This window comes from Canis aureus, chromosome 19 (genome assembly GCF_053574225.1).
Source record: "Canis aureus isolate CA01 chromosome 19, VMU_Caureus_v.1.0, whole genome shotgun sequence".
Lineage (NCBI taxonomy): Eukaryota > Metazoa > Chordata > Mammalia > Carnivora > Canidae > Canis > Canis aureus.
The window spans coordinates 39,321,728-39,338,787 of NC_135629.1; the positions used below are offsets into that span (position 1 = coordinate 39,321,728).

The 17,060-nt window shown below is 49.7% G+C and overlaps 2 protein-coding genes across 6 annotated transcripts in view; one reads left to right on the plus strand and one right to left on the minus strand.

The window, feature by feature from the left end:
- The window catches only part of DCAF1 (DDB1 and CUL4 associated factor 1), an 80,088-nt gene extending 70,606 nt beyond the window's left edge, over positions 1 to 9,482 (plus strand). For 4 of the 5 annotated variants that reach the window (XM_077858752.1, XM_077858751.1, XM_077858753.1 and 1 more), the window contains 2 exons: positions 4,136 to 4,388; positions 8,518 to 9,482. In XM_077858752.1, the coding sequence (XP_077714878.1) occupies positions 4,136 to 4,388; positions 8,518 to 8,576 (312 nt within the window). In that variant the 3' untranslated portion in view covers positions 8,577 to 9,482. The remainder of the gene's footprint in view (positions 1 to 4,135; positions 4,389 to 8,517) is intronic. The other variant, XM_077858754.1, reaches the window with a different exon arrangement.
- Positions 9,483 to 12,960: 3,478 nt separating this feature from the next.
- RBM15B (RNA binding motif protein 15B) lies at positions 12,961 to 16,012 on the minus strand. The gene has a single exon (XM_077858756.1). The coding sequence runs from the start codon at positions 15,995 to 15,997 to the stop codon at positions 13,310 to 13,312; it is 2,688 nt and encodes an 895-aa protein (XP_077714882.1). The 5' UTR covers positions 15,998 to 16,012; the 3' UTR covers positions 12,961 to 13,309.
- Between the last annotated feature and the right edge of the window lie 1,048 nt (positions 16,013 to 17,060).

The following is a 17,060-nucleotide window of genomic DNA, read 5'->3' on the forward strand; positions in this document are numbered from 1 at the left end:
CTGGGAGAAGTATAGAAAAGGTACTGGCTTTAAAGGTGCTTTTAGAATTAGAGTTAGTTTTAGAATTAAGAGATTTTAAGTTTCTATGGTATGAATGGATAGAGTCACCTGAGAGTTCAAGAATTAGGAATTAGAGGAAATATGAAGGCAGAAATTAAAGTTGTAGGAACCTCTGGGCTGAGGAGATTTGCAAGAGACCAGGTACAGATGAGCCCATTGTAGAGGCCAGGATTGGTGTCAGTCACCAGAGAGAAGCCCCATGATTGGCTCTCCAGGCCTTCCTGTTCCTTTAGGAATGTTTCAGTCATTGTAACAGGAACAACAAACTTTTGTTGAACACTTTGTATATAATAGGCACTTTTCAAAGTGATTATATACATACATGTGTACACATTATTTCCCTCCTTTAAGCCCTAGCAACAACCCTATGAGGCAAAGTAAGTTATCCAAAAATCAGTTATTCCATCTGTAGAGTTTGGGTTCAGTGGCAGCAGCCTGGCTCCAGAATAAACACCATTAATTACTGCCCTATGGAGTGATGGGGTAAAAGTCAGAGTCCAGTGTTAGAGGAGGAGAGAGTGAGGGAATGAGTGAGCAAGTGGCGGTGGGGTACATGGAGGCCTGGAAGCAATGTGGAGCCTGTGTGGATGGAGCAGTGTTTAGGTTTGGGCAACTTTGACCCTCCTCAGGGGTGAGAAGCCAGTGGAGAGAAGTGTTGAAGGTGGGTGTGTGGGGGTGGCAGGTGGGTGGCAGTGGTAATGAGATCCAGAGAGGACTGCTGTGCAGAGTATGAATGAAAGGCTGGCTTCCTACTCAGACCAGGGTTAAGTCAGGTTCAGATGTGGAGATGGGATCAGAGGGCAGTGGAGGGAGCTCATACCAGTTGACCTCCTTTCTGTACAAGGAGGGGATTTGGGTTCTTTAATTTGCAGGGGTTTGGGATTTTGGATAACCATGAAATTGACTTAACAGTAGAATTGATGGGCAGCCCGGGTGGCTTAGCGGTTTGGCGCTGCCTTCAGCCTAGGGTGTGATCCTGGAGTTCCGGATCGAGTCCCACGTCTGTCTCCCTGCATGGAGCCTGCTTCTCCCTCTGCCTGTATTTCTGCCTCTCTCTGTGTCTCTCATGAATAAATGAGTAAAATCTTAAAAAAAAAAAAGAAATTGAGACAATTCTGGATTCTAGCAAGATTTTTGTTTTCATTAAGTAATAATTTTTAGTTTCTTTTCTTTCCTTTTTTTCTTTTTTTAAAACCACTTTTGACAACTCCTTAATTCTTTAGATATGAAAGAGAGGGGCTCATGTTACCAACTAGGTAACTAAACCACCAGAGAATGCTGCTAAAATTACTTTCTAAACTCACTTTTGGGTTCAGCTACAGAATTAGATTCTATATTTTGTTTTCTTTCTTTCTTTTTTTTTTTTTTTTAAGATTTTATTTATCTGAGAGACAGCACTAGTGGAGGGGCATAGGGAGAGGGAGAAGCAGACTCCCCATTGAGCATGGAGCCTGACGTGGGGCTTGATCCCGGGATGCTGAGATCATGACCTGAGCCAAAGTCAGACACACAACTGACTGAGCCACTCAGGCGCCCCAGATTCTACAGTTTTTTGGACAGATCTTGTGAGCCTCTGTTTCATGATTTGGGTTTCAGATTTAAAATTTAGAAAGTGAGTATACGGCCATATCCATGTATAACAAAATACGTGTTAAACCAGCATTGGTCATTAACCATGGAGTTTAAAAAATGATGGATTCAGGTAGACTTTCCTACTCGTTTCCCTTGCCCTGTCATGGTCACATAAGTCCTCATGGCCTTCCAGGATGAATATATATAAACTATTTCTTCTACAAGATTAGGTAAGGTTAGATTTGTAATAATCTGGAATGTTATCTGTAGTTCAGAGCTCAGACCCTGATTGACCTATTTTCTAAGAATGCTTTTGATTTAGGAGTTGTTTGCAGTTCTGGATCAGCTAGGCTTTGATATTTTTAGAAGTGAAAAAGAAGGGTCTACCTAAATTTGCTGGTTATTAACAGGTGCCTGTTTGAACCATGTAACCTTTTATATACCCACTCAGCTGTGGACCTTTAAAAGTTATGGGACGTTGAAAATTCATGTAAATTGCCCGTGTTCACACACCATATAATTGGCAGGGCTAAGATTCTAACCAGGCGTGTTTGATCCCAAAGCCCAGGCATTTTCTCCTGTCCCATACTCTTTATTTATTTATTTTTTTCCATACTCTTTAAATAATGCCAAATGTGTATCCGTATCAGTAACTGTGTATTAATTTCGGAATCAAAAATAAAAATAAAAAAGTTCTCTTAATTTTTAAAAGTAATTATATTGTCCCATAGAGGCTTAAGAACCATAGGGCTGTGGATACTCTGTTCTTTAGTGTACTTGTTTTTAACTATGGTACTTTATTAATGGATTAGAACTAATTTTGGTCAAGGCCATGAAAATATGCCTGAAGAGAGGCAAAAATTGTAATCTGGTAAGCACTTTGGATTATTTCCCTGAATTTTGACCTTTCTCCCTTTTTCCTAGTATTTGTATGAGCTGATGTGCTTGTAGGGGCTAAGGAGCTTGTCTCTGGTTCAGTTTGTCATTACTGCCTCCAAGCACTCTCAATGCCTTTCCAGTAAGTGAATGCTTAGTAGCCATCCATATGGAGGTAATAATGTAGCCTAGGCTGTGGAACAGTGATCTAGGCTATCATGTGTGTTCTCATATACAAGCACGTGCAAGTTCTGGTTTAGACCATACACACATTTGTACAAGCCTTAGGTTTACTGGGTAAAGGGGTTAGTCTTTCCGATATAGCTGCCAAAAATTGTTGAAAAGTCTAAGTCACTGGGCCAAACAGTATATCAAAAGTCTCTAAAGGGTGGTTCCAAAATTATCAAAAGTCCATAAAGCATGGCTACTTTCTCTGCTGAACATTAGTCTAGTTTATATTATAGATGATGAACACTAGTGGCCAAATAAGTACATTTTAGGTTTTTAAGTGATTGGCATGCAGCAACACTTTTTTTTTTTTTTTTTTCCCAGCAACACTTTTAAAAATGTGTTTTACCTATTTTTTCCTGTATATCTTGGGCTTATTCTTTTTTGACTCTCCTTAGGATGATGATGTATTAAATGAATTTTATATTTTATTATTGCAGGAATTAGAGTCCTTTTGCTACTGGCAAGGTTGACAGTTGGTGTTTGAGAAGAAGGATAAGTGAATGATGGTCACATTTACTTGGGGAATACCTGTTACTCTTTTCACAACAGGGGTGTCTTTGTTTCCTTTCAAGCAGAAGACACAGTTTGGATTCTAGTGCAAAGTTGAAATCTGTGGCAGATGCTAGAATGTATCCTTTACAAAGCCCAGTACAAAGCCAGTATTTCATTAGTTTTCTTGGAGTTTTCCTGACTGTCTGAAGATCTCTTGAGAATGGAGGGAAAGACAGTTTCTCTAGCACACTTTGTGTTTTCATGTGTGTGGCTTGTAACAGAAAATGTACATATCTATGTTCTGTATTGTAAAGTCAGTTTTATTGGATCATTAGATACTTATGATAGCACTGTTAAGAGGTTTACCTACTTCTTTATAAGATCAAGGGCAAGACCTTGAAGGGTTTAGGCTTCAGCAGTTGTGTTCTTTGACTCAACTTTGTGTTGACTCAGCAGTTGTGTTCTTCCTCTGTCTTGTTAAAGCACTGATTTTTAGATTCCAGTAGAAGCTTTTGTTCCAGTGGCCCAACTGATTTCACTTGGTTTGGTTGATGCAGGAGAGAGAGAAGAGCTCCCTTGGTTTTGTTATTAGGTATTTAGGAACCTAGAATGTTGATGGCAGAGCCTTCTGTGAGTGAGCTATGTGTTTTTTCTTGGATAAGGGCTGTGTAACCAGTAATGCCTTTGTGGAGTGACCAGTAATCCTTATCTGAGAGGTGCTTTGAGTATCTTGGGGGCCATGTGTGTACCTGTCTCAGGCTTCATTAGATTCTCTAGATTGCCACTCTCTCTCTACTGACAGTTTCCTCCACTGCCCTTTGGGAAGGAGGGAAAGACTGCCCATGTGGCGCATGTGGGTTAGGCCTCTCTGTTTTTCCTAATGGACCTCATGCTCTCTTACCAGGAAGAGGAAGAACAGGAAGAAGAAGATGATGATGAAGATGATGACGATACTGATGACCTAGATGAGCTTGACACTGACCAGTTGCTGGAGGCGGAGTTGGAGGAGGATGACAACAACGAGAATGCAGGGGAGGATGGGGACAATGACTTTTCTCCCTCTGATGAGGAGCTAGCAAACCTTCTAGAGGAGGGAGAGGATGGGGAGGATGAAGACTCTGATGCAGACGAGGAAGTGGAACTGATCCTGGGGGACAGTAAGTCTAGGGCCGACCCTGAGGCTGAACCTTGGGACCCAGGGGAAGGTCCCTTCCCTGCACCCTCCCAGGAAGCAAGCCACACAAGGGTTCTGTGCCCCCATAACTATAGATTCACCACTCTGACCCCTTGAGGAAAAGCAGTTTCATATCTCTGATCCTCTGTTCTTTTACCAGACTGTGTTACTAAAAGGCTGTTATCTTTAAAATAGAGGTTGGCAAACTTTTTTTCTGTAAAGGCTGGACAGTTAAATATTTTACACTTTGTGGGCCATATGGTATCTCTTGCAGCTCCTTGGCTCTGCTGTTATAGTGTAAAAGCAGCCAGAGATGAGACGTAAATTAATGATTGTGGCTGTGTTTTAGAAGTAAAACTTTACTTACAAAAATATGTGGTGGGCTTGGTTTGGCCTGTGGATTCTGGTTTGTTCACTCCTGCTTTAGAGGATCAGCCTTAGAATGGAAGGCCAAAAGGTAGTGCTTCCCACCTAAGTGCCCTGTCCTAAGGGGCAGAGCTGGAATTGGCAGCTGCTTATGGGGTGCCCTCCCTGCTTCTTTCTAAAGTTATAATGTAAAAGCCCCTTTGTGGAAGAGTCTTCCTGTATGCTTTTGCCTAAGCCCTCTTAAAGGCCAACTGACAAATGTTTCTCTTTGGCTTGTTTTGTTGTCCCCACCCCCTCTACGTTATAAAGTACAAGCTCTAATTTTTCTAGTAATTTCCCTTTAGGACAGGTTTCTGAAGTCAAATTGTCCCCTGACTTTGCTAATGAATCCTGAATAAACCAGCTACTAGCTCTAAGAGTCTGCTACTTCTGCAGTTATAGTCTGCCCACTTCAAGAGGATATATCTGGCAGCATCACTGTGACGTGTGTCACTGCTGACAGACTTATGCTTGCGGTGATCTTGGTTCTTGTGCTACCCTGGCTAACTGGGGGGTAATCCCTGTGATATCCAGCCATTTTCATGTTGCTAACCAGGCCATGATGCTCACAACTATGGCACATATTATGCCTAACGTGGTAGCCACTAACCACACGTGGCCATTAAAATTTAAATTAAAGATTCATTTCGTCATTTTGTGTCCACATTTGAAGTATCTGGTAGCCACATGTGATTACCATATTGAACAGCACAGATAGAGAACATTTACAGGAAATCTGAGTGCTGGCCTAGGCCCAATTTATGCCAAAGCTCTTCATAGTAGATCCTTGGTTTTTATAATCATTGGTGGTTGGTGGTAGGAGGAAGAGTGTGCATGTACATGTGTGTGGTAGCAGAAGGTGGGTGATAGTGTTTATTTAAGCATACGTATAAAAGATTCTATTCTACAGTGACCCAAGTCCATTTTCTTTGGGATAAAATCTTATATGTGCTTCTAGCCCTCAAGATTGAAGGTGGGTTTGGCTTAAGGGAGACTTTTTCTTACATAAGTCCTCTTACCAAAGTTGTATATTGAGGAAACTGGGGCGGGAGGGAAGTGGGGCTGGGAGTGCGTGCTTTTTATCTGCTCATCTGCTGTTTACAAGCTTCCATTTTTGCATATTTGGAGGTTGAGGTGATTCAGTGGAGGAGGACTTGCCTTGTCCCTAGCCGTGGTCAGAGAGCCAGGTAAGAAGGATTAAAGGGCAAGGCACACATGACAGTATTCAGAGTAAAAGGGCAGTTTTTACTGAACCTTTTTGTCATCTGTGAATAGTGCCATGTGGGATACAAGTTCTGTTTCCTTCAATTACAAGTAACAAGGTAGGAGAGCACTAGTATGGTATGCCTGACATGAGAGGATCACTAATTTTTTTATTCTTAATTTGAATATAAAGCCACTAAATTTGTATTTGGCCTATAAAATTACTGCCTCTTTTAACTCTTTAGGAAATTCCTTCCTTTAGGCCCAAGAGGTACTGGAAAAGCTTAATTCTTTTATGAACAAGAATATCACCTTATTTTTGTAGGAATATTTATGATGTAAAAATGCCATAATAGTTGACAACTTGAGGACATTTCAGTTCAGGCATTAGAATTGAGGTGGTGATATGGAGGTGGCATGAGTAGTGTGTCCTGCATTCCTGTTTGTTTTAGAGAGGCCTCCAGGAGCTCACAATAGAGCAGGCAGGAAGAGCATTCTCTGTACCCTTGGTGTGCTGATATTTTGCTGTAGTAATCATCTAGAACATTAGTTCTTAACCTTTCTGAGCTTATAGAGCTCTTTTAGGATGTGATGAAAATCCCCGAGACTATAGAAAACCACACTCCCATGCTATCCCATAACTTTGTGAGGCCCCAGATCCCATAGAGCCCCAGTGATTGGTTTCAGATGTAGAACCCCAACCCTAGGAAGAGAAAACACCTTGACTCTAAAGTCTTTTGTGTGTTTCTCTGTTCTAGTCAGTTCTACCTTCTCTCAAAGCCTGTATGTTATAGAGCAGCAGGTTAAGCTTTGCAGGTATTGATTATTTACATCTAGACTGCCTTTGTCTCAAAGGGCCTTTCAGAAGAGGCCCTGACCAGGGTCTGGAGTTGGGTTTTTAACACTTGAGGATGCGAAAAGGCTGAGGAAGGTAGAGAAAGGAGCCTAGAGGGAGTCCGTGCCCGGTCCTGAAGGTTCTCAAACACTGTGCCTGACGGTTATTTGTGTAAAGAAGACTGTGTCCTGGTCCTCATCCAGCTGCATTCATACTCCTTACATGTGATGCAAAGTTATTAAGACTCTTAGCAGCCGTAGAACTGATGGACTGGTCTCAGGCAGTTGGTCTGGCATGGTCAAATCATAGACTGCAGGAGCACTGGGAGTCTCTGGGGGTCTGCCTGGGGCAGGACACGGCACTGTGCCTGTTGTCCCTTGTTGGCACTTCCTCTCGGAGGTCTTGCAGCTAGGAAGCTGATGAGGCCATTGGGCTCACCTTGTTAGGTGTGTGTTTCCCCCACTCTTCACCAGCTTTTGGGCTCTGCTCATGCCCTCTTAGGCCCAGGAGTCCTGGCTTTTTCCAGACATCTCTTTTGTTTACATCCAGGACTTTTTTGTATCACAGCCAGGCGTTTGCTGATTTTTCTTTATCTGTTTCAGTTTTCTTTGTAAAGGAGATTGTGGTGAATGAAAGATTTGGGAATGTGAGGCGTCTGGGAAAGGCTGATGGGGAATTCTGTGGAGCCACTGGTGTCCCTCTCTGCATGGGAAGCCCACGCCTGGGGATTCATAGTCTATCCGCCCACTTCCCTGGAAACCTTGTTATAAAATGGTTTCACACCTTCTTGAGCTGTAATCAGAGGGGGCACGGAGATCTTTTCCTTACCTTCACTCAGCAAATACTAGAGCCCTGAGGAGCTAGGTACTATGTTTCTCTCCAATTTTGACCAGCCACACATGATGTATCGATCTCATTTTGAAGGTTCTTTTGCCTAGTTTCAATCCTCAGTGGTTCCTTGCAGAGGTGTTACTTAGTGTGGTCTGCTCACTGCCTGAGAAGGCAGGTGGTCAAGTGTAGGGCTCCTCCTGTGCCAGAGACCTGGTGCCACCTTCCAGGAGGTCATAGTTGCTGCCTGCTGGCCTCTGGTCTGGAGTTTCCAGGTACTTGTTCTCTGGTATTGCCACATTCTGGGAACCCTTTTGGGAACTTGTTCCCTGCTGATTCTGTTCAGAACTACAGAGGAGTGAGTCCTAGGGTGACATCTCAACCTTTATGAGGCCTTCTGTTAAGAGCTGTTGTTTGAAAGAAATCTCATTCTTGCCTAAGGCTCAGCCTGCTTAGTGGTTCTAGGTGGGTCAGGTAGGTCTGTGGTCTGTGCACCCATCCCAAGAGGAGGATGTGAGGCTAAAGAGCTGCCGAGGCTCATTCATTTCTCCCTTGGCCCTGTCCCTTCAGGGCCCCCCAGTCAGGGAGAACCTCTAAATGGCAGAGAGTGTTGCATCCAGGTCTTTTGAAAGGTACAAGAGCAAGAGGTCCCAGGAGTGGCCACTGTTGCCAACAAGTATATTCTCCAGAGCCAGCTCCAAGGAGTTAATTGGTGTGTTTTCTTCTAGAAACTGGTGATTAACTTTGCTTAGGTATAAATGTATGTATATGTAGGTGCTTCCTTTGTGAAAGCTTCCTATAAGCCTGATGCATAACCTAGTCTTTCCCTCTTACCTTTCAGCGGACAGCTCTGACAACTCTGATTTGGAAGATGACATCATCTTATCTCTGAATGAGTGAGGAGCCGTCACCATGTGGAAGACATTCTTGATAGGCGAGAAACTGAATCAGATGAATTCAGAACACCTTCCTTTCCCGTTCTCCCAGGGCTGTCTTTTAAGGAACTGCATGCCCTGCATTCAGAGGATTATGGCTTAGAGAGCCTCACTGGAATCTGAGGGTCCTTCTAAAACAATAACAACCACAAAAAAGACAACAGGGGTTAGGCCCTATTCTGCTTCCCCCTTCTCCTAGGATGGACAGCTCTTTCCTCAAGGGGAAAAAAAAAACATGTCTCTGGGGTTATTTCACAATATATTTTCTTTGTATAACGTTCTTTACTTAAAGAACAAGAAATAGTTTTTTATAAAATTTAAAAAGAAAAAAAAAAACAGGCATTTATAACTGAGGGTATGAACTTATATCCACCAGGTCTCTTGTCCCTGCACTTCATTTTCTATGGAAGAAAATGATGTCTAAAGAACAATATAGAGGCATTTTTACATACGTATTTAAATGAAAAGGAAAATCGTGGTTTCTTAAATTGATAAGGATTAAGAATATTTTATTATAAATATAATATATGATTTTTTAACCTGTTCTGTTGCCTCATATGCTGTCAGGTTAATTTGTTTTCCTTCGTGCCAGAGGTGGGGAAGAAGGTAGTGCATTGCTTGCTGAGTAAATGCCTAGATTCACCCACCTTCATGGTTTGGGGGCAGCAAGGTCGTTGTGGATATTGGTTTTGTGGAGTTGAGGGAACTTAGGATATAAGTTCACTCCCTCTATTTTTCTTTGTGATTCAGTTTTTCAAAAATTTTTTTTCTTCCCTTTCTCCCCAATGTGGAAATTACAAATCAAAGGCCTTTTTCTTTAATGTAAAGTGTATTTATTTAAAAAAAATACAAAATAAACTACAAGTCTGTCTTTGTTTGTTTATGGCCTTTCCCTGTTCTCTTTTACCAAAGTGCAGTGGTCCCTTTCCCTGCACCTCTAGCCAGCCAGTAGAGAAGACGCCTTCCGAGAGGCAGTCCAGGATGGTGGTGAGAACACATTCTGCCCAAATAAAGCACTCTGGGGAGAAAAGTAGCTTAGTCACAGTGTCTAACCCTGGTCTGCTGCCCTCCCCCAGAGGGAGTATCGGTTTGTGCCCGAGAAGCACGCTGGGGTGGAGGAGGAGGTGCTTGGGTCTGGTCAGCTGTGGACACCTCTCTGTCCTAGGTTCTGACTAAAGAAGGCAGCTCTGCAGTACAGATCTAGTGGAGCTGACATGTTAGGGGTCCTGGGTGCTGGCAAAGCTAAGGAGTGGCCACCTCTCTAGTTAGTTGGGTGACTGTCATTATGATTTCCTCAAGGGAGAGTTAACAGCGGACCAGAGCTGTTTTTCACTTTTGGCAGTTTGGAGGCAGCGGGGGCTGGGCCGGCTGGGTTTAGACAGGTCTCAGGCCTCTGAAATCAGCCTGTGGTTGGTGAACATGGGGAACCGCCAGGGAAAGTGCCACATGCTCTGATCTTTTCACTTAACCCACCTCACCCTTTCCTCCTACAATAGATAGGAGATTGCAGTCTCTTCGAGTTGTCCAAGTAACAGCTTCTTGGTTTCTATTATGTAGGTATCAAATAGCTAGGGACTTTTCTCCCTTTGCTGAGAGAAGAGGGGACAAATTTGGTTGTGAAATAAACAAGACAAGACGGGCTATAACTCACCAGGGGCCAGCAAAGCCCTGCTGGGCTTCAGAGCACCATACAACTGATCGCACACTGAAGTGGGCCTGTGTCACACAGGTACCTCTTGGTCCTTTAGAGAGCAGAGGTCTCAGCTCTTATGTTGCTTCATGCCTCAGCTTAAATGGGTTACTAACACCTAACCAGTGGAGTAGCCTTGACTGCTGGTGCTGGATGGGTGCATCAAAAGAAAGCAGGTTAAAAGTCAAGAAGTAAAAACGCTATTCTAGTCCTGAATTCAGCTGAGCTGCTGCTGGCTGCCTCCCTCAACTCTGCCAACAGCTCTTGGGAGTGCCTGCAGGTCTCTGTGGTGGCGATGGGGGCCTCCAACAGGGAGGCGCAGTTCTGGTTGACTTGACAACTCGCCCTTAGGGCAGCGCCCTGAGAGGCTAAGGAGACATCAGCCTTCTTTCTTACTATACCAGAGCTGAAAATCTGAGTCACTCAGAAGAAACCCATACAATTTGCCTCAGATTAATTTCCTCCCCCCCATTTAAGTGACACCTCAGACAGGATCTGAACCCGCAGGTGGAGGCGCTGGACCCCTGCAGTTAAATTGTTCTCTTTGTGGGGCAGTCCTAAATCAACCAGCGCCTTGACCTCCTGCCCTACGAGGGCTGGCCAAGGCCTGAGAGTTCACAGAACCTGTGTCTTAAGAGCCAAAGGAAGGAAGTGGTTGAGAAGAGGGTCACACAGTGGGCTGTGGTTCTTTACCAAAACTCTATAGTTCTTTTTGGGGCCAGAGAGCACCTATCCCTGGAAAGTAGACAAAACAAAGGTTGAAGTGTCTTCTCCAACCACATTTCCTAGCAGGTTTATATCTGGAAATGCTGCTAGGTGGTGTAGTATTCTGGGTTCTGAGCACCCACCCTATGAAGAACAGCCCAGAGAAGTTTTGGACGTAACAGGACAAGGCAACTCTGGCTGATGTGTGACCGAGGCATTTCTCAGACATCTGCAGGAAGCCCTGCAATACGCCTTCAAGCCACCCCTACCTTGTTTACTCTGAACAAGGCCCATTCCTGCTTCTGGCAGTACGAGCTACCCTGGGATGGTGGCGCTGGGGTCAGCTGGTCCCCTCCACGGACTTGCTCAGACACCTGGCAGTTGTGCCACAGCTCAAGTACAAACTGGCAAACACATTTAACACTTCCTTTGTTCATGTTTTCTGTTGTGAACATGCCTGTTCTCTCATGAGCACCAGCTATAGCCCAGTGAGCAGTACCTCCCCAGGCACCTTCCCCTGTTCATTTTAAATCCCTAAGGTCTCAAAAAGCCACCTCTTCCCTGATCCTTGTGAAGCATGTATCGTCCAGGCAGTCCACCCTCCAGGCCTCACCCTCCACCTCAGGATGGTCTCTCAAAGCATCCCAGCCGTCCCGTGTTGCCCTGCATGGACTGGGAGTGGACCAGGCCAGGAGAGTGGAACAGAACCCGGAGTTCCTGGCCATTTGGGGGGCTCACTTCTCTGAGGCTTCTGTTGTCCCCCAGCTCTGACAGTGATCCTTTGGGACATCCAGACTGCCACACAACACACTCTGAAAAGTCTATTTGGGCAGTGTTCTATGTTGACAACTGCTCTATGACTGGCTTCCCTCCTTGGTCGACGGTGCTGTCCTATGACCTCGTTAGAGACCAGGGATGACAGCATTTTTCTCTTTCAAGCCATCTTTCTCTCCCAGCTGGAAGATGCCTCCACATTCCTCCCCAGCTTGGCTTCAGTGGCTCTGACGAGCACTGCCCAAACACCTTGGCACCTGTGACTTCATTTCCCCACAGAAGCACCCTTCTCCCACCTCAGCAGCAGGGCAAGAGGCTGAGGCACACGTTCTCACCTTACACCCGTGAAACTGATTAGTTAAGAGTATCTGTCTAATCCACCGTGCTCCCTGGCAGCACTGCAAAAATTCTTCAGTCCAGGGTTTGTAGGGTCCCCTACAAAGCTCTAGGTACTGGGAAGAGGTCCCCTCCACTATACATCAGCCCCAAAACAACCAAAGGAAGAACCAGAATTCACAAACACTGGGTAAATTTCAAGAATTAGCCAAGAGAAGCTTCCTCCCACCCTCCATTCCAGCACTTGGCCTTCAGGGTTCCTGGGGGGTCTGAGGCAGCTCTGCCTCCAACGGGGTACTCCTGGGCTGCCATGTTAAGGCTGGAAGGGAGGCTGAAAAGAAGGGGAGCCTGCTTCAATCTGTGACACCAAGACGCTGTGGCATCAATACTGTACTCTTCTTCCCCGTGTCTACAAGACCACAGAACTGCTAAAGACTACCTGCCTGCAAAAGGCCTCAAGATTAGGCACATTGTCCAACAGCTACGGTTCAGACAGATCAACACACACATTTAGGGCAGAAAACAAGAACTCCAAAACTACCAAAGCTGCCGGCTATAGACCTTAGGCTCACCCCCTTCCTTTGCATGGGCTCTGCTCAAGCAGGCAAGGCAGGGTGCCAGAGGCAAAACGAAGCCCACCTGCTCTCAGCCAAGGTTAAAAACAAATGTGAACGCAGTCCCGACTCGGCCCAAAGAGCTGAGGGGCCGAGAGCCACCAACACAGCAGGACTTTGAGCTAATACCAGTGCTGTGAAGTTGACGTAGGGCATTTGTGTGCGTGTAGTGGGGAAAAGTCTTCCATTCATTGAGGAAAAACTCGATTAAACCAGGACTCTGAACAGGATTAAAAATCCATCCTCTGACAAAGGTTTTACTGACAACTTTCCATACAGTTAGTCAAAAAATAAAAAAAATACAGAACACAGCAGACAGTATCTCGTACACTAGAAATCAACATGACAGGAGTCCCTTTTCTCATTGCTGGAAAAAAACAAAACAAAACAAAAAAACAAAATCCCCAAATTTAAGAACTTAGTTTTGGTGGGGGTCAGGACTCTGGTTCCCCCATCAAATGAACCAAAATAACCCAGCAGAGAATTCAAACCAAGGGGTAGGATGTGGGGAAGGGTGGTGGTCGGATTTTAAAAGAACTGCTTTTGTGACACAAACGCGGAGCTGGAGCCAGGTCTGGGCTAGGCAGTGTCTCTTACTATAACTATCACCATGTGTTCCTCCTCTAGCTTGCCCAATGTCCTCAGTGCTGACTGGAGGTACTGCTGTGAAAAGTCGCAGGGCGGGAAGGCGTAGAGCATGCCTGTGCTGTCTCTGCCCTTGGACCCACCCACCGGCAGGCTGATCACCCCTGCGGCCTGCTTCTGTTTCAAGTAGGAGACCAGGTTCCTGAGAAGCCGCCTCTGTAGGCCTGGCTCCACCGTGGGCATCCCCTCAGTGCCAGGCCCGCTGGGGGTCGCCTGGGTGGCTAGGAGCACCGCATAGCCATTGGGGCTCCCCTGCTTGATGCGCCGCGTGACCTCATCGAGCTTGGGCTGGTCCAGCCGCAGACGCTGGGCAATCTTCAGCTGGGTCAGCTTGCTCCCGGAAGTGTGGTCTTTGAGGAGGCCCGTGATAACCCCTTGGTCCCCCTCTAGGATGTGCATAGATGTTGGGAAGCAGCTGTTTTTCAACACTAGGAGCCCATTCCAACCCAGCTGCAGTGTCTGGGCATACTCGGAAAGATTCTTGAGCTTTTTGGTCTCGTGTTTTGGCTCTTCCAGAGGCTTGGGTTCAGCCTCAGCGGTCCGATGATTGCGCTCGCTCTCTCGGGTCTTCTTCCCATGGGAAGAGTCTGGAGCCTCGTGGTGGTGGTGGTGGCTCCGCTCCTCAGCCCCGTGTCTGCTGTTGCTGAGGGAGTTGCTGCTCGACTCCTTGGTCCCATCACTGGAGTGATTCTCCTTACGGCTGCGCTCAGGAGTGCGGTCAGAGCCCCGGTCCACCTGTGGCCCACCACCCTTGGTCCTGCTCCTCTCCTCGTAAGGGGAGTGGGTTGTCCTCCCACGGTCACTGGAGAGGCTCCTCCGCTTCCGCCTCTCCTCCCAGGGCTTGGGCAGGCCCCGGTCCCCATCTCCCCAGCGCTCCCCACTCCGGCTGCGCACTGAGCGGCTGTAGCCCTCCAGGCTGTTTCGGCGGTCAGAGCTTTTACTAGGGCTGGTCCAGTCCCCTTCCAAAAAGGTCCGGTCCCGGTCTGAGTACAGGAGGTGTGGGGGGGTCCTATCCCGCACCCGGAGGTCTGCATCCAGGCTTCGATGCCGGGTATATCCATCTGGGAGCAGCTCATAATGCACAGGGAGGGGTGAGGGCTGGTACTGCTGGGGATACCGGGTCTCCTCTGCTTTGGCAAAATCCACACGCAGCCTTCGGTCTGGACCACCCAAGGGAAAGCCCCTCATTTTTGCGCAGGCGGCCTGAGCTGCATCCAAGCTCTCATACTGGATGTAAGCAAAACTATCTCCCTTGACGTGATCAATGGTCCGAATGCTCCCGAAGCGGTCAAACTCCCGGGCCAGAGCGGCCAGTGAGGTGTTAGGTCCCAGGCCGCCCACCCAGAGGCGAGTGGTGGGGTTGGCCTTGCCATAGCCTATCTTAATGGGGTTTCGGCCAATCACCCGGCCCGACATGGCCACCTTGGCCCTGTGGGCCATGTCTAGATTCTGGAACTTGAGGAAGGCATACGCACCACCCTGGCCACGGGCAGGTCTCTTGATGACCACCTCCTCAATGATGCCGTACTTCTCAAAGGCCCGCCGCAACTCCACCTCGGACACGCTGTGGTCCAGGTTCCCGATGAAGAGGTTGCGCGTGGCCCGCTGGTCGTCCTCAGGCATCAGGTCCTCCTCGCACACGGCGGGGTAGCCGTATGGGCGCCCGCGGTCGTCGTACAGACCGTAGTAGTCCAGGGCCCGCTCCCGGGACAGTCCTACTGCGGCGGCGGCGGCAGCATCCAGGGCAAAGGCCGCCGCGGCGTGGCGGGCGCGGGGCTCCCGTAGCGGAGGGGCGGCCACTGGGGACAGAGAGCGCTGCTTGTACTGGTAGCCGCCGTGCAGCGGCAGGTAACCGAGCGGGTCGGCGGGCGCGGGCGGCCCTGGGGGCGGCGTGGAGGCGGCAGCACTGCTGCTGCTGCTTCGCCGGCTGCTCCCGCCGCCGCCGCCGCCGCCGCCGCCGCCACGCAGGTACACCGGCTCCACCTTGAGCGGCCGGTCGTAGAGCAGCAGCTGGCGGGCCAGGGCGTGCTGGCGGGCCTCGCGTGCGTCCTGCGGGTGCCGGAAGTTCACGTAGGCCACGCGGCCCAGCTCTGGCGTGTGCGACAGGCGCAGGCTGATCTCGCCAAAGCGCTTGAACTGGTGGAAGAGTCGGTCCTCGAGGTGCTCGGCGGGCAGCGCGGGGCTCAGGCTGCTGATGAGCAGCGTCTTGTACTCGGGTGCGGCCGCCGATGAGCCGGGCCCCGCGGGCTCGGCCCCGGGCGGTGGCGGAGGTGGCGGCAGCGGAGACGCGCGAGGTGATGCACCTGAAGCGCCTGGGTCCCCGGAGGCCTTGCCACCGCGTCCCCCGCCGCCAGCGCCCGAGCCCGAGGAGCGGCCGCTGCTCGCACGGTGATTCGCGTCCCCGGCGCCGCGGCCGTCGCGATGCCCACCCCCGCCGCCCCCGCTACCGCGGGGTTTGTCGCGGGCCCGCGTTGGAACGGGATGCTTGGCGCCGCCCGAGGCCTTGTGCGCCGCCCGCCGCCCGCCCGCCTCCGCCTCCCGTTCGCGCTCCCGCGGCCGCTTGGCCGACGATGACGAGCCGCGCCCGCTCGGGCTCGAGTCTCGCTCGCTCTGCCTCTTCATGGCGCCGGCGCGGCGGGCGGGCGGGCGGCCCGCAGGCCCCTCACAGCGGCGGCGGCGGCGGCCGAGGAGGCAGCGCCCCCGGCGCCGCCATCTTGGACAAAAGGACTCGGCGCGGCGGTGGCGGCGGGGCGGGGCGGGAGCGGCGCCCAGGGGCTGGGCGTCGCGTTATCAGGCAGCGCCGGACTGTCACGTGACCCCGCGGCGGGCGGGGCGAGAGCTACGCCGGGTGTGCGTCATCGGACTGCGCCGCCCCCATCACGTGACCCCCGGGGGCGGGGCAGGGGCCGGGAGGCGGGCGGGCGATCGCGGCCCGGCATTGAGCTCTGGCGCCACCGCGCGGCCTTGGGGCCGGGCTGCGCGGAGATGGGGGCCATCGCGAGAGCGGGCCTGGTTCGCTCCTGCCGGCCCTAGGCTTCCCGCTTCCGGCGCGGGGGCCCGCGCTGCGTGGAACAGGAGTGGCAGTGCCTGTGGGCGCCAGGCTCCCGACTCTTGACCAGCGGCCTCTTTACGTAGCATCCCCCGACTGGTCCGGGGTCGACGGTGAAGAGGATCTAAGCACGCGGCTCCCTCAGCCCTGTCCAGCGCCCACGCCCCACAAAGCAGGGATCCTCCGCATTCAGGTATCACCTGCTGCGGTCCCTGGAAAGGCCGCGATGACCAAGGGCTGTCCATGCAAAAGGCGAGGCTCAGCAGGGTTGAGGCGGAGAAACCCGCGCCAGCAAACCCGCCGTTTACCGAGTGCGAATTGGCGCCACTAGGCTGCGGCCCTCCGAGCAGTGGGCTGAGGGCAGGGCCACGGAGCCAAGGGCGAAGAGAAGGCCAAACCCAGTCGTTAGCACAGCTTGCTACGCTTACCTCTTGAGGCTGACCAGTGCCCTTCTATCCACTTCGAGGGCCAGGACCTCTTCTCCAGAGGTGAGGTGCGGGGGAGGCGGAGAGAATCCTGCCTGGGTGCCCAAGCGGCCTTGGGATGGTTTTATTCCCGAGAGCTGCTGGAAGCATCGCAGAACCTGACCCTTCTGCACGGAAACCGTGGGGGCGGGGAAGAGGCTGCCAGTTCCTC